The 16,370-nt window shown below is 49.7% G+C and overlaps 1 protein-coding gene across 1 annotated transcript in view; it reads left to right on the top strand.

Moving 5' to 3' along the window:
• The window catches only part of FBXW8 (F-box and WD repeat domain containing 8), a 113,480-nt gene that overhangs the window by 64,692 nt on the left and 32,418 nt on the right, over nt 1-16,370 (top strand). The window contains exons 6-7 of the mRNA XM_049788812.1: nt 4,740-4,936; nt 8,062-8,268. Coding sequence (XP_049644769.1) covers nt 4,740-4,936; nt 8,062-8,268 — 404 coding nt within the window. The remainder of the gene's footprint in view (nt 1-4,739; nt 4,937-8,061; nt 8,269-16,370) is intronic.

The following is a 16,370-nucleotide window of genomic DNA, read 5'->3' as shown; positions in this document are numbered from 1 at the left end:
GTCTCTTTAAAAGAAAATTGCCTACTTGTGCAAAAATAAAGCAATTTATGTAAGGTTTCTAACATCCATAGGAATAAAAAGTATGAGACTGTAGCACAAAGGAGATGGAGAGGGCAAGACCAGGGCAGCAGCTCTAGTCAAATAACTAATGGGACAGTGCAGGAAAGAATTATGGCATCACCAGAGGCCCTTAAATGGAGTAAACACTTAAGTTTATTCAAACCCTCCAAAAGAAGGCAGAAAGGCAGGGAAGAGAGGCACAAAGAAGAGAGGGGAGGCAAAGAAAACACAGCAAAGATGGTAGCTGAGGGCCAGAGCATTGGCACAAGTGATAGGACATCTGCCTTGCATGCACTAACCTAGGACAGACCGCGGTTTGATCCCTCAGCGTCCCATATGGTCCCCTAAGCCAGGATCGATTTTTGAGCACATTGCCAGGAGTAACCCCTGAGCATCATCAGGCATGGCCCAAAAACCAAAACAAAACAAAAACGATGGTAGTTGAGACATGTCGCAGCCAGTATCAGGAACCATAATGACCTCGTCAGCTTCTGTGCTGACCCGGAAACCCATCTTCAAGTCCAAGGCAAATACAAGGGAAAGGTCTGGGGAAATTCAGTCCCTGTCCACACTCACCGGCTAAGCTGGGGCCACTCGGTTCTGCCTTGGCCCCCAAGTGGCTTTCAGAGTGATGGCTCCAGAGGGGCATCCTCTGAGGAAAAGGCCCCTTTGCGAAGAGGCCTGGCCAGATAGAGGTGTTTCTCCTTCTCAGTGATCTTGTGGGATATGTAGAGGGTGGTGCCCAGGTTGGCTGTGAGAGTCAGAAGTTCTGAAGGGAAGGACCAGAGCCAGAGAGATAGCACAGCATAGGGCATTTGCCAACCCAGGACAGACCTGGGTTTGATTCCCAGTATCTCATATGGTCTCCCGAGCCTCCCAGGAGCGATTTCTGAGTGCAGAGCCAGGAGTGTAAGCACCTGAGCAATGCCAGGTGTGGTCCAAAGATAATATATATATATATATATATATATATATATTAGAAGGGAAGGACATACCACCCTCAAGGACATTTTTCTCCTGAAAGTAGCTATGGCTAGGAGCTCGCTTCATTGCCATGGCATAGTCATTTCAATCATGTGATTGACTGAGCCCGATAAAATGATGCCAATAGCACTAAACTTGATGAAAAGTGAAAACCGTGTTTATGGGTAAACTCCACAGGACCAATGGTGGGGTAACTTCGCCTCTTGGCAGAACCCTGGTGGGATTCTCTGGTGAGCCTCAGGAACTCTTGGGACTTATGGCAGCTGCTTCTCTAGCCCCTTTGCCTCATTGCCTGCCCATGACCTGGGAACGAGAGTCGTTGAACCCTTTGGGACTTCCGCTTCTTCTCTTTGTTCAAACCAAACAAGTGCAAAGCTGATCCTTCCTTTTTTTTTTTGTTCCTCCCTAAATGGAAGGAAGCAAGCATTCAAGGAGAGGAGAAAATGAAGGGTAGAACGCTCAGACAGAGCTTTGTGTAAAACAGCGATTTTTGTTTCTCCACCATTGGTGGCAAAGACTGTGTCTGTCTCCCCTGCTTCGTATTTGTATGTGGAGCCTCTGGCATGTTCTGCAGCTTCGAGTCTTTCTCTGTGTCAGATGGAAAGAAGGTGCTAGAAGCTTTGCCAGGAGGGCGTGTGGTAGAGCCTTTTGCTGTCTGTTTTCTCATCTCAGTTGGATGTTTGTCATCTGTTTCTGCTTCCAGTCACCTACCGAGCTTCTGTCAGTTTGAAAGACCAACAGAGAAGCCCCAACCACAACAGAATTTTATACCTAGTGCTGGGTGATACTTGACTGGAAGGAAGATTCAGGTTTCAACCGTTGACTGCTTCGTGACGAGCACAAGGCAAGAAACAAAAGAAAAATGGATTTCAAGATGAAGAAATAAAATCTGCTTGAAGAAATAAGTCATAGAACTAGACCAGAATCGGGCCGGACAGAGATAGCACAGCAGGGAGGGCGCTTACCTTACAACCTGGCCAACCCGGGTTCCATCCCCGGTATCCCATAGGATCGTGTTCCCCCCACCCCCCAGAACTGACAAGATTGATTTCTGAGTGCAGAGCCAAGGGTAAAGCCCTGAGCATCATCAGGTATGTCCTCATCACCACCAAAAAATAATTAGACTGGGCCCAGAGAGATAGCACAGCGGTGTTTGCCTTGCAAGCAGCCGATCCAGGACCAAAGGTGGTTGGTTTGAATCCCGGTGTCCCATATGGTCCCCCGTGCCTACCAGGAGCTATTTCTGAGCAGACAGCCAGGAGTAACCCCTGAGCACCGCTGGGTGTGGCCCTAAAGCCCCCCCACAAAAAAAAAATTAGACTTAGATTCTTGGAGGAGAACAATAGAAAGAAATTAGCATTCATAAGGGATTAACTGTGCTCTATGACAAAGCAGCCACTGAACTGAAAAAAAAAAAACAAACAAACAATAACAAAATGGGAAGCCTGGGTGGCCCTTAAGTTGGTTAGGGAATCTGTCATTTAGGTGTGACCCACAGTTTGGCCCCTGGCACTTCCACACGGGCCAAGTGCCATCCCAACAATCTAGTGTCAGTAATTTCTTTCTCTTTTTTTAAAATAATACATTTAAGCACCATGATTACAGATATGTTTGTAGTTGGGTTTTAGTCATAAAAAGAACAGCCCCCTTCACCAGTGCAACCTTCTCACCACGAATGCCCCTTATCTCCCTCCTCCTCAACTCCCTGCCTATCTTCAAGACATTCTACTTCTCTCACTCACTACCATTGTCATGATAGTTGTCAGAGTAGTTATTTCTGTAACTGCACTCACCACTCTTTGTGGTAAGCTTCATATCGTGGGCCGGACCTTCCAGCCCTCATCTCTATTGTCTCTGGGTATCATTACAATAATGTTTTTCATTTTTCTTAAACCCCACAGATGAGTGAGATTATTCAGTCTCTCTGTCTCTCTTTCTGTCTCTCTGTCTCTCTCTGTCTCTGTCTCTGTCTCTTTCTCTCTCATTTTATTCTGTTTCGCTTCTAGATCTGTGTGTGTGATTTTTCAAAGCACCAACGGAATCTGAAGGGCAAGGGGATAGTACAGCAGTTGGGGTGCAAGCTGAACTTGCTCTGGACCCATGTTTGATCTCAAGTTTCACATGTTCCAACAACATTGCAGGGTGCAGCCCCCGAGACCCCCATATTCAGCACCGAAGGGTGACTGAGTAACCCTTAGCCTCTTGAATGGAACAGCAGGTTCAGTGGCTAAAAATTGCTAGGGGGGCCTTGGGCCTCCTCAGCTTCCCTCCCTTCTCCCTCCTCCCCCGAAAAAGTAACTTGAAGCTCTTTCTCTCTACCACTATCTTGTTCTATTTTTTTTTCTCCTTCGAACAATATATTTTGGCAATCTTTTCACATGGCTTCTCTCTACAGCTCACTCCTTTTAGCTGCTCATTTTATTTAAATTTGAAACTCTGGAGATAGCATCTGGTAAGTCAATCTCCACTGAGGGCCTTTTAGCTGGCACAGAGGGGACAGTGACACCCCCTGTATTTGTAATCAGCTCTGTGTTATCTCTCGGGGTGCCTCCAGAGTGTGTGAATCTGCCGGCAGCAAACTAAAGCATGTCTCTTTGTTCAATGACAGTGAAAAGTTTTTATGAAATAATGTTTTCCTCGGTCAAATTAATGGCTGCAAAAATGAGATTCCCATTTCTGTTCTGATTTGATTTTGCAAATGAAGTTTTACCTTTGTATTTTTCCCTTCTTTTTGATTTTTATTTGTGTATTTTGGGGCCACATCCAGTGATGGCTCAGAGGTTACTCCTGTCTATAGGCATTTAGAAGAAATATGGGAGGCCAGAGAGATAGCATGGCAGGGGTCTCAAACTCATGGCCCGAGGGCTGCAAACGGCCCTCCATACAACATTTTGTGGCCCTGCCCTAAAGGAATCTTTTTTGTTTTGTTTTGTTTTAGTTTGGGTCACACCCCCCAATGTTCAAGGCTTACTACTGACATTGCACTCAAGGATCACTCAGCTTTGCCTCCTGCAGCCCCCAGGTAAATTGAGTTTGAGACCCCTGATATAGGGCATTTGCCTTGCATGCAGAAGGACGGTGGTTCAAATCCCGTCATTCCATATGGTCCCTGGAGCCTGCCAGGAACGATTTCTGAGCATAGAGCCAGGAGTAACCCCTGAGCGCTGCAGGTATGACCAAAAACAAAACAAAACAAAACAAAACAAAAAAGAAGAAGAAGAAATATGGGGGCTAAGGTTAAAGTTGTTTTCTTCTCTTTGCCTCCACTGCCCCGTCCCGCCTCCTCTTTCTTTTTCAGTGACAAAAATACCTATTTCTTTCTTTTTTTGTTTCTGTTTTTGGGTCACACCCAGTGACAATCAGGGGTTACTCCTGGCTCTACTCTCAGAAAGCACTGCTGGCTTGGGGGAACATTTGGGATGCCGGGGATCGAACCACATTCCATCCTACGTCAGCCATGTGCAAGGCAAACACCCTGCCACTAGCCACTGCTCTGGCCCCTGTTTTTCCCCTTTCTATTTTACATGTCAATTGTGTTTTGTGGTTGTTATCATTTTTTCCCCTCTGTTCATTCTTCAATTAAGTCTTTTTTCAATTTTTTTTCTTTTTTGCTGAATCTTAGAAGCCTTCTGTCTGATAAAGGATAGAATAGTTCTTTTGTAATGATTACCTACCTGCCTGTTTTTCTTGCCTAGGATGTCTCCATATCTGGGACCTGCAGGCAGGGAGGTATCCTATCCACCGGTTCGAGCATGATGCAAGAATTCAGGCCCTGGCCCTGAGCCCAGAGAATGCCACAGTGGCCACAGCATCCGCCTTCGATGTCATCATGCTGAGTCCCGACGACGAGGGTCACTGGCAGATCGCTTCGGAGTTTGAAGTTCAGAAACTGGTGAGCTGCCCTGGGATACTGAGTTATTCCTGACTCTGTGCTCAGAAATCGCTCCTGGCAGGCTCGAGGGACCATATGGGATGCCAGGGATCGAGCCTAGGTCAGTCCCGGGTCAGTTCTGGGTTGGCTGCATGCCAGGCTAATGCCCTACCCATTGTGCTATCATTCTGCCTGAGCTTTTTTCTTTTTGAGCATCTCTGGATGTGGGCTGATCTTTCAGCCGTGGCACTGCCTGGGTTCACATTCCCAGGGCTCCCTCTCCCCAAATCCTTCTCCTGCAAAGCTTAGAGCTTGGAGGTTACTGGTCTGAGTCTCAGAGCCAGAAATTGGGACTCAGACCATTGGGGTTTGACTGGCGTTCGTCATTCCCAGATGGTCCTTGGCCTCCTTCCTGTCACCAGTGCCTAACTCCTGGCCCGATGAACAGGTGAAAGCGAGTTCAATGGTGTTATTTCAGTCAGTTTAAAGAAGATTCTAGCCTATGCTTTTTTCACTCCAACATTTTCTCACCTCCGCTAAAGGGTTGACTCTTTTTTTTTAAGGGGATCACACCCGGTGACACTCATTGCTTACTCCTGGCTATGTGCTCAGAAATCGCTCCTGGCTTGGGGGACCATATAGGACACTGGGGATAGAACCTAGGTCCTTCCTGGGTCAGCCACATGCAAAGCAAATGCCTTATGACTGCTATCGCTTAGGCCCCAAATGGGCGACTCTTATGTGAAAGTAAAGTTCAACTTTGCCCATGTGACCTGGAGGGCCACACCCAAAATGCCTTTGGGAAATGGAGCCAACTGTTGGGGCTCTCTCTGCAGTGTTCACTGCTGCGGTCCAGTGTAAGTGGTGGGAGATGGTGTGGTGGGAGTGGAGGAGCTCAAGCCCTCGATGCTGAATTTGGGTGTTATTGGACAAGCTTGCCTTTGGCACCAGGAGAGAGAAGGGGCAGCCAGCCTAAGGAATGGACTGGTGGGCTTCTCCCAAGCGAGCCCTGTACCTCTCTTTTCCCCCTGGGAAACCAAATCTCTGTTGCATTTGACTAGCCCTAGAATCTCTGTGTTGCTCTTCACTTCCATGAGCTTCTTGTGCGTCCCTTCCGTCACCAGCCCCTATATTTGGGGGTTGTGTTCCGCCAAACCATCTGGTGTTTCGGTTTGTTCTTGAACTGCTACACGACATGTGGTTTGATCCATGGAATCCCAGTGTAGACCAGAACAGGATACAGGAGCTCAGTCCCCTTATGATGGGAATTCCTCCAGGAAGCGTCTCTCTGCCTTGGCAGGAAGGAGCCATCTGGGCACAGACTGAAAGCTCTCAGAAGTCATTGACAGAGCCTGCAAATGGTGAAAGCACTGTCAGTTGAGCCTCTTGGCCTGTGGGAAGCCAGCAATGAGGTGGAATTCATGGGCTAGACTACAGAGGCCAATTGCAGGGGATTTAGACACATATTCTGCATGCAAGATGAAGGAGCACAGAACGTCCTGAGGCTCCTGTCTCATTCAGTGTCCTTCTCCCCTATAGGAGGGTGTCACTGTTGGTCACCACCACAGGCCACTTCTATTTCACCTCAGGACAGTGCTTGGGGTTGGCACATCCGCCCTCTGTGAAGCCTCCTTCTCTGGGCCTGGGTATTCCCTCACTCTCCTGGGCCCTAAGGTCAGCAGTCACCTGATTTTTCCATTTTCCAGACCTCACCGGATGGATCCAGGCTTCAGGCTTTGGCTTATTTTGGCTCATTGTCAGGACAGACTACTGGTGTATTCCTTGATTTTCATCACCCTACACTGGACCCAGTGTGGTTTTCACTGTTTTTTCACTCAGAATTGACAAGCAGGTGAAAATTGATGAAAACTGCACTCAGGAAAGGAATAACTTATGGATATAAACAAGTAAATCACTGTGGAAGGCCCACGCCCCATTCCTATGCAGTTGTAGAAAAGTTTAGCAGTAATGGAGTCAGGAGTACTGCCGAGTGCAGGAGTATTGCAGAGATGGAGGACTGCTACAGAGGTTCAGGAGCATTATAGACATACAGGAGAACTGTGGAGGTACAAGAATACGCTAATGGTTCAGGAGTACTGTGGAGGTACAAGAGTACTACATAGGTAAAGGAGTACTGTGGTAGTTCAGTAGTACTGTGAAGGTATAGGAGTACTATGTTAGTTTAGGAATACTGTGGAGGTATAGAAATACTGTGTTAGTTCAGTAGTTCTGTGGAGGCACAAGGGTGCCACATAGGTACAGGAGTACTATGTTGGTTCAGTAGTACTGTGGAGGAGTAGGAGTACTATGTTGGTCCAATAGTACTGTGTAAGTATAGGAGTGGAAGTACTGTGTTGGTCCAGTAGTACTGTGATGTATAACAGTACTGTGTTAGTTCAATAGTACTGTGGAGGTAAAGGGGTACTGTGGAGGTTCAGTAGTATTGTGGAAATACAGTCTTTTGACACTGTGATAAATGTGGACAGCTTTCCCTCAACAGTAGTTGGGCCAGAATACATCTACCAGGTGCAGCAATAGGGCATTTGCCTTGCACGCAGCTGACCCAGGACGGACCACAGTTTGATCCCTTGGCATCCCATATGGTCCCCTGAGCCAGGAGCAATTTCTGAGCACAGAGCCAGGAGTAACCCCTGGAGTGTCACCAGGTGTGGCCCAAAATCCAAAAAATAAAAATAAAAATAAAAGAATACACCCTCAGTGTGGGAGCCACAGATATGGGTGTCTCCTCCCCACTTCCAGCCCAGTATCTTGGCAGACTCAGTGATCTTTTTTTTTGTCTTTTTTTAACCACACCCGGCGATGCTTATAACCTATTCCTAGCTTTACTCAGGACGCCTTCCTGGCATGCTCAGGAGGCCATGTGGGATGTCAGTGACCGAACTCAGGTCGAGCGCGTGCAATGCAAGTACCCTACCCGCTGTTCTATCGCTCCGGCCCCAGACTCAGTGTCTTGGTGCCTCTACACTCTCTAAGGACGATTGTTCTTTCTGTGGCGATCAGCTTCTCATTTGGCCTTCCTTCCTGCAAACCAGTCCCCATCGTCTGTCCTGCCACACCGTCCAAGCCAGGATGAGTCATAGGTGAGGCCACAGGACTTATGATCTCTAACTGTTGTCCCTTTACAGGTCGACCACCTGAACATAGTCCCAGGCACTGGGAGGTCTCCCGTGGCCGTGGCCTCTGCCGGTGATCTGGTCTACTTGCTGAAGGCTGAAGACTCACCCCGCACCCTGCACTATGTCTACGGTCAGCCGGTGACCTGCCTGGATGTCTCGGCCCATCAGGCGGCTTTTGGAGTGAAGAGTCTGGGCTGGGTGCACGAAGGAAACAAGGTACCAAAAGGAACCCCAGCTCAGTTCTTTTAGAAGGTGGTTGAAAATCCAAAGCTCTGACCAGGTACTCGAACACTCTCTGGGCTTGTTAAAAAATTATTCAAGCGGGGCCAGAGAGATAGCACAGCGGTCTGGCGTTTGTCTTGCAAGCAGCCGATCCAGGACAGATGATGGTTCGAATCCCGGCATCCCGTATGGTCCCCGAGCCTGCCAGGAGCGATTTCTGAGCATAGAGCCTGGAGGAACCCTTGAGCATCTCGGGTGTGACTCAAAAACAAAAACAAAACAAAAAATGATTCAAGAACTTTAGAAGGCTGTAAAATGGAAAACTTACCAGTTCCTTTCTTCTCTTTCCCCCTAGCCCCACTCCCTGAAAGAAATATTCCTGGGGCCGGGCGGTGGCGCTGGAGGTAAGGTGCCTGCCTTACCTGCGCTAGCCTAGGAGACGGACCACGGTTCGATCCCCCGGTGTCCCATATGGTCCCCCAAGCCAGGAGCGACTTCTGAGCGCATAGCCAGGAGTAACCCCTGCGCGTTACCGGGTGTGGCCCAAAAACCAAAAAAAAAAAAAAAAAGAAATATTCCTCTTCATCAGATGTCTTCCTGTAGAAAAAGTCCCCGAGCAGTACTCATAGCTCCGCCTTTTCCCTCATGCTCAGCTCCCTTGTTGGCTTGCCCTTTATCACTAGGAGAAGGCAAAGGGGCATTGTCAGTGTCCTCCAGTGGCTTCCAAAAACTAAATGCATCAGGCACTTGGGGGTGGGGCTGTTACTCAAAATTTCTAACCCTGGAAAAGCCTTCATTGGATGATACTACAGTAGTTTCATGAGTTGAATACTTTAAAGCAGAGTTCATGATCCTCCCAAAGGACTTGTTACTTTGTATGCTGGGGATTGAACCCACACTGCTGTTTCTCTCACTTTAATTCCTTCATCAATGCCTGTGAAATGAGAAGGCTGCTTAGGTCTTTTACTGATAGCTGGAAATCTCTCTTGGCTTTTGATGGGGCATCTTGGGCTCTCAGACTGTCACGGAATAATGTCACTGCAAAAATGACCTTAAGGACCAACATTTCTGGGTGCCCCAGGGCTCCGCCTCCCGGTCCCGGCTCTGTGAACCTTCTGTGCCCAAAAGTCCCTTTTAAATTAGTTCTTGTGTCTCATATTTTCTGAATCTATCAGAAAGAACTTCCACCAGTGAAGTTCCTTTTTTAATGCTGTGTTATATCAACCCAAATTGGGCTTTGTGTTCCGAGGTGGAGGCTTAGACGGTGGAAGGGCCTTGTTTAAGCATGTTCTATGTGTGAAGAGCGCTGTTACACCACGCTCTGGACCGCCTCCTTGGACCCGTGTCCTGAATTCTGAAAGACTTGGCAGCTGGCAGCAGATTGCATTAGGACCTGTAGCACACAGTCCGACGGGGAGACGTGAGTGAGGTCATCCCAGCCCGGCAGGCTCGGCCCTGCTGCCTCAGCCACCATCGTCCATGGCTCTGAAAAAGTGCTGTCTGAGGCTGACACTTTCCCTAAGAGCCCAGATTTCACACCCAGAGCTGTTCCTGCAGGAGGAATCCGCCACTCTCCTGTGCCCAACAGCATAAAAACCTGTAGATTTTGAACAAGACAAGTATCCTGAAACCTGGAACTTCATTGTGTGGGTCACACCTGGCAGTGCTCATGGCTTACTCCTGACTCTGCGCTTCGGTCACTTCTGGTGGGACTCGGGGGACCCCAGGGGGTGCCGGAGATCAAACCCAGATCTGCGTGCAAGGCATTGCTCGAACTCCATGGACATGTGAAGGAAGATGTTTTTACTTTTTTTCTACTTTTCTTATTTTTTAATCTATTTCTTTTGTTTGTTTTATTGTTTGTTTGGGGGCCACACCCAGCAGCGCTCAGGAGTTACTCCTGGCTCTGTGCTCAGAAGTTGTTCCTGGCAGGCTAGGGGAACCATATATCCGGATGCCAGGGATTGAACCCGGGTTTGTCCCAGGATGGCAGCGTGCAAGGCCAACGCCCTATCTCTCTGCTATCACTCCAGCCCCTTTTTAATCTATTTCTAATAATTTTTCTATTTTCTCCCTCTGTGGAGCAAGTGTGTGGGGGGGGGCACTGCCCAGTAGGAGCCCTTGTGTGGCCTGAGTGTTCCATCAGCTCATCCAGCACCTACTGGGTGCTCATTTTTGATCAGCATGGTACTCGCAGCTGAATCCAACAGAGCCGAGACCTGGTTGTTCCTGAGGTCCATTTGGGGACATCCAGCAGATTTGTTCATGACAAGGGGGACATGAGATTATGGAGACAGAATCTTGGTGAGTCCCATTCTTGGTGAAGACACAAAGACAGAATTGAGGATTTGAGGCCTTTGCGTTCTTCCCTAATCTCCACAGCAGGGGTGGCTCTGAGTTGTTAGTTCTTTTATTCTTTCTTTTTTTTGGGGGGGTTGGGGTCACAGGGATTCTTAGGAATCACTGCTTCTTAGGATTACACTTAGGAATCACTCCTGGCAGACCTGGGGGACCATATGGGATGCCAGGGATTAAACTTGGGTCATCTGTGTGCAAGGCAAACAAACGCCTTCCCCTTTGCCATCCCTCTGGTCTCTCCATTGTCACTTCTCAGTTGGCAAATGCTTGCCCTAAAACCCCGCAATGTGGACCTCAGAGCAGAGGGAGAAACCTTAGAGCCAAGGAAGTCCCATCTTTGCAAGGAGCCTTTGCCAGAGTACCCCAGAATAGGATGGGTTAGTGCCCAGCACCCACAGAACGGGTGTGTATGTGAGAAGCTGGTGCTAATTGGAGCAGGGGGATCTGGCATCAGAGGCACCACAGGGGGCGCTAGCGTGCTCCAGAAAAGTAGGAGCAGTATCTGGGAAGCAGGAAATGTGCTTTGTATGTCTCAGAGATCCGCCCTTCAGCTCCATCCCCATCAACTCGAGCAGACAGGCGCCCCTCAGAAAAAGCAGTGAGGGAGGGATAGTGTGATATGCAGAGAAGGGTGTCAGGGGGCAAGAGGACTCAGTCGGGGGGGCAGGTTGGGGTGACCCAGGCTTGCTGGAGTACAGATGTCTGTGGCTAGCATGTTTGATCCCGTTACTGTGATGGCAGACACAGGCCTATCCCTGGCACCTCTCTGGAGCTTGTTTGGAAGAGAGAGTGAGGTGTGACTTACTTCCCCCCAGAAAGTAGAGAGGAATGCCGGGGTCCCTGAGGAAGTGTTCAAGCACAATATCACTACTACATGGCACTGAGGTGGCCTCGGAAACCGCAGAGCATCCGGCATAGCCCTGCTGTCCCCTGGCTACTGGTCTGTGGCTTCCAGCTGCCACATTGAACCATCCAGCCCGTAAGCCAGTCCCTGAGCTCTCTCATATAGGAAGTGTGGGAATGAGAAATTTTGGGCTCTGTCTGCCAGGGACATGTGTGGTTCTTTGAGCTTCGAGACCGTCAGCTCGTGGTCCTGAGGCAGCCTCTTAGCCGACATGTGGGATCACATGCAAATATAGGCTCATTGTTGCCTCCCATGTTTTCCACCTTTTGTCTCCCCCCCCCCCTCTCTCCTCTCTCTCTCCCCACCTCCCTCACTCCCCCCCTCCCCCCCCCCCCCCCCGTCCCTCCGTCCTGGGTTGTCCTCCTATTTTTCTGTCCCTCTAGCCTCATCTCTCTTTCTCTCTCTTTTTTTTTTTTGACTTGTGGGCCACACCCAGTGGCACTCTGGGATTATTCCTGGTCTGTACTTCCTGGCAGTGCTCTGAAGACCAAATGAGGTGCCAGCGATTGAACCCAAATTGTCTGCGTGCAGGGCCGGAGAGATAGCATGGAGTTAAGGCGTTTGCCTTTAATGCAGGAGGTCATCGGTTCGAATCTCGGCGTTCCATATGGTCCCCCGTGCCTGCCAGGAGCAATTTTTGAACATGGAGCCAGGAATAACCCCTGAGCACTGCCGGGTGTGACCCACAAATAAAAAAATAAAAAAAAAATTGTATGCGTGCAAAACAAGTTCCCACTCCACTGAGCTATCTCTCTGGGCCCCGCTCTCTCTTCTGACTTCTCAAGTACGCTGAGGATGTCATCAGGTCCTGACGCTTCTCAGGACTCTGCTGAGCATTTTTGTGTGGCACTAACTGTCCAGTTTGCCATCCCATGTCCATGCCAGGGCACAGACCTGTCATGTACCTTGGTGTTCACATCGCATGGGTTTTACACCACACAGGCTTAGATCTCTTCCAGCTGGCAGTCCCAGCATCAATGTGATCCACGCTGCAACTGACTTTGCAGAGAGAAAAGGCTTGTCTTTCAGCCCATGGGGGTCAAGAATCGGGGTGCTATAGCCAACCTTTTCCTCCCGCTTACCACTTGCCACGTGCCTCTCCTGACCTTGGGGATGGATTAGGGGTTACTGGTGCAGAATGAGGGTACCTGTAACCTACCTGCCATGGGTGTAAACCCCAAACCGGCTCTTATTTTCAAACACACACACACATTTGCCCTCAAAAACAACATACAACTAAGTGGGAAACATTCAACTTTCTTTTTGATTTGTTTTGTTTTTTTTTGGCCACACCCAGTAACACTCAGGGGTTACTCCTGAGTATGTGCTCAGAAATCACTCCTGGCTTGGGGATCATATGGAATGCCAGGAGATCGAACCGCAGTTTGTCCTAGGCTAGCTCCGGCAAGGCAGACACCGTACCACTCTGCACCACCACTCCGGCCCAACATTTGACTTCTAATACACTCCGGCAATGCATGTGATCCGCTCACATGGTTGGTTGCTCCTGCATGAGCCATATGTCTAGTCTCCCAATTTCCTTCCTGCCTTCTCCTCTCTTGCCTGCTTTGGCTTCACAGCACAGTTGAGGTGAGCTCCCGTTTCTTTTTTTTTTTTTTTTTTTTTGTGGTTTTTGGGTCATACCTGGCAGTACTCAGGGTTTTTTCCTGGCTTCGTGCTCAGAAATTGCTCCTGGCAGGTACGGGGGACCATATGGGATGCCAGGATTCGAACCGATGACCTTCTGCATGAAAGGTAAATGCCTTACCTCCATGCTATCTCTCCAGCCCCGAGCTCCCGTTTCTTGAGGCAGAGGTGCAGGAGGGCAAAGGGAGCAGGGTGAGGGTTCGTGAGTCAGAATGGGGGTAAAAGATTCTACCATGCCCTGCCTCCATCCTAATCCCCTCCTGGCTCTAGAGCAGACCCCCTAGTCTGGGCTGTCCACTGAACCTGCCCATTCTAGGCTCCAGAATGTTCCCTCTGTCGGAGGCCCGGAGGGCAGCCTCTGCTCTAGCCTATTATTATGAGGAGGGACCGAGGAGTCTGGGAAGCCAGAGGGACCCCATGATGCTGGAACTCTCAAGATCACACCTGTGGTGCTCTAGTCCATCACTGGAAGTTAGCCCAGCTGCGCTCAGGGCCATGTAGTGGGTCTAAAACCCTCTCAACCTGCCTCTTGCCATCTCATGGCTTGAGCTGTGAGCCCACCGCAGCTTTTTGAGGTCCTCTGATTGATTTTCATGGTGCCAGGGAGAGAACCCCAAGGCCTCCCCACCACGTGGCCCGTCATGATGCACTTTGTCGACTTGAAGATAATTCGCTCCCCTTCACCGCAGCAGTGCCTGTCTCCTGCCTCTGCCCTGCCACCCAGGGACAACCTGCTCTGATCAGTGCTAGGGCTGCCTGCAGGCTGATCCTCACAGCCACTGCACCCTCTGGACCCCCTCATCACTCCTGCCCCCTCTTGGACAGTCACACTCTAGCGCTGTCCTAATGGCGGGGTGGACCCGGCCCTGCTTGGGTCTCGGCCAGTACTGAGAGTTGCAGTGGGTACTGAAACCAGGCCGTCACCCCATCCCTGCTCAGCACTGTTCCTGGATAACATGTCCCGTGATAGTTAAGACCCATCCGCTTGCCCATCCCTTACAACTGTGCTTGTCTCACTGGAATCTTCCTATTTATTATTAATAATAATAATAGTAGGGGCAGGAGCAATAACACAGCAGGTTGGGCATTTGCCTTGTACATGATCAACCCAGGTTCAGTCCCTGACATCCACATGGTCCTCCAAGTCTGCCAAGAATAATTTCTGAGTGCAAAGCCAGCACCGCAGGGTATGGTCCCAAAACTAAAAAAATTAATAATAAAAATTATAATAGTAGTAGAGGCTGGAGCGATATCACAGCAGGTAGAGCATTTGCCTTGCATGTGGCCTATCTGGGTTTGATCCCCATCATCCCGTATGGTCCCCCAAACCTGCCAGGAGTAATTTCTGAGCGCAGAGCCAGGTGTGGCCCAAAAACCTTAATAATGATAATAGTAATATCCATGTTGTCTTCACTTTTAAATAGTTCACTCCTCACTTTGGCACCACAGTTTTCCTCTCTCTGGAGACCAGGTTGAATAAAGGCTTCCTCCTGGGGATGATGCATTATTCATGAGTCACCTGTGGTCACTGGCCATAAGGGACTTCGCCGGGAGCACAGAGAGAGGGACGTGAGGAATTTCTGCTTTAAGTCAGTCTTGCACAGTGATGATGTCCCTGCCTGGGCCCCAGGGGCTCTGATGCTGGTCCCTTCCTTGGGTCTTGGGTACCTCTACCAGGGGTCTCAAACTCAATTTACCTGCGGGCTGCAGTAGGCAAAGTCGGGGTGATCCTTGAGTGCAAAGTCAGTAGTAAGCCTTGAACATTGGGGGGTGTGACCCAAACAACTAAAACAAAACAAAATAAAAAAAAGATTCCTCTAGGGCAGGGCCACAAAATGTTGTACAGAGGGCCGTTTGCAGCCCATGGGCCGCAAGTTTGAGACCACGGCTCTAGACTCTTCTTCCTTGGCTGTTATTATTGCAAGAGAATAAGAGATAATCTGGAAAGCTCCAAAGAGCAGCAAGACCAAGACTGTCTTCCACTGTCCCAGGAGAAGTGGACGCCACTGCTCACGGGCTGGTTCGGACATTAGGGGAAGGGGGTGCTGGCTTGTGTGCGCCACAGTTGCCTCGTTCTGCAAGGCCCAGGTCATGAAGGCGAGGTGTGTGTTTGGCCTCCCGCTAGTCTTTGTCGACATCTGCCCACATCACAAAGCCACCCCCCTTCCCTCTTGCATTTGGCAGCGTCTGCGCGACTGGCAGCGCCGCCCCAGCCCGAGTCCAGTCCTGGAACGGTGGGGGGTTGCAGGTGCGTTGGCGCGAGCCGGTGGGGCACACGCATCGGCCCTGCCCGCCCGCCTGCCCGCTCGGTGCCTGGCGCCCCGCAGCAGCCCTGAAATCTCTCGGCCTCCTGGGCTCGTGGCTCCAATTAAAACTTAAACATGAAAGCAGCCCAGCCTGCTGCTCCCTTTGTGCCAGTTCTGGGGGTACACTGGTGCCAGGGCCTGTCACAGGGAAGCTGTGGGGAGGGGGCTGCGATTCAGAGATCTGAGCCTCTGTGTGTGTGTGTGTGTGTGTGTGTGTGTGTCGGGAGGGTAGTCTCCAGACTGCCTCTTTGCCCGTGATGGCCCCTCTGGGCACACCTGAGAGGCCCGTGTCTGTTTGCCAGCACAAAGTCACCTTTGGGGTGGGAGAGTAATTGGAGGGAGTCATTTTCCATGCGTGCTCCCCCCTGCCCCCCCACGCGCGCTGGGTTCCCCGTCTCCCGCTCCGGCTTCTCTCGGGCAAGGACTTACAAAATAGTCTCTCTGGCTGCTTGTCAAAAATTACATCATATCGGAGTAAACTGCTTTTAAACCAGACATCCATTATTCATGTATATTAACTGCTTTTTTATTTTTTATGGCCTGTTTTGTGTATGATTTACTCTTTTTCTCGCTACCTCCTGCCTCCCTGCCTCCACAGTTGTCTGTCTTGCTCATCGTCTTTTTAAACCTTATCTCATCTGTGGATTTATTGGGGCTATTATGCAGACCCTGCAATTTTTTTTTTTGGTCGAAAAGATTTTTGACCACCTTTTTATTGTGTGTGTGATTCCTACTTAACATGGGGGTTGAGGAGCAACCAGAGTCATTCGCAAGACCGCCAACTGTGCCAATTGTTCTCCCTTTTCTTTGTCTTTTTGTTTTGGGGGGGCCACACCCAGTGTGCTTAGGGTTTATTCCTGGCTTTGCATTCAGAAGTTGCT

This window comes from Suncus etruscus, chromosome 15 (genome assembly GCF_024139225.1).
Source record: "Suncus etruscus isolate mSunEtr1 chromosome 15, mSunEtr1.pri.cur, whole genome shotgun sequence".
Lineage (NCBI taxonomy): Eukaryota > Metazoa > Chordata > Mammalia > Eulipotyphla > Soricidae > Suncus > Suncus etruscus.
Note: the sequence above shows the minus strand (reverse complement) of the source record. Positions and strands in the feature narration are given on the sequence as shown.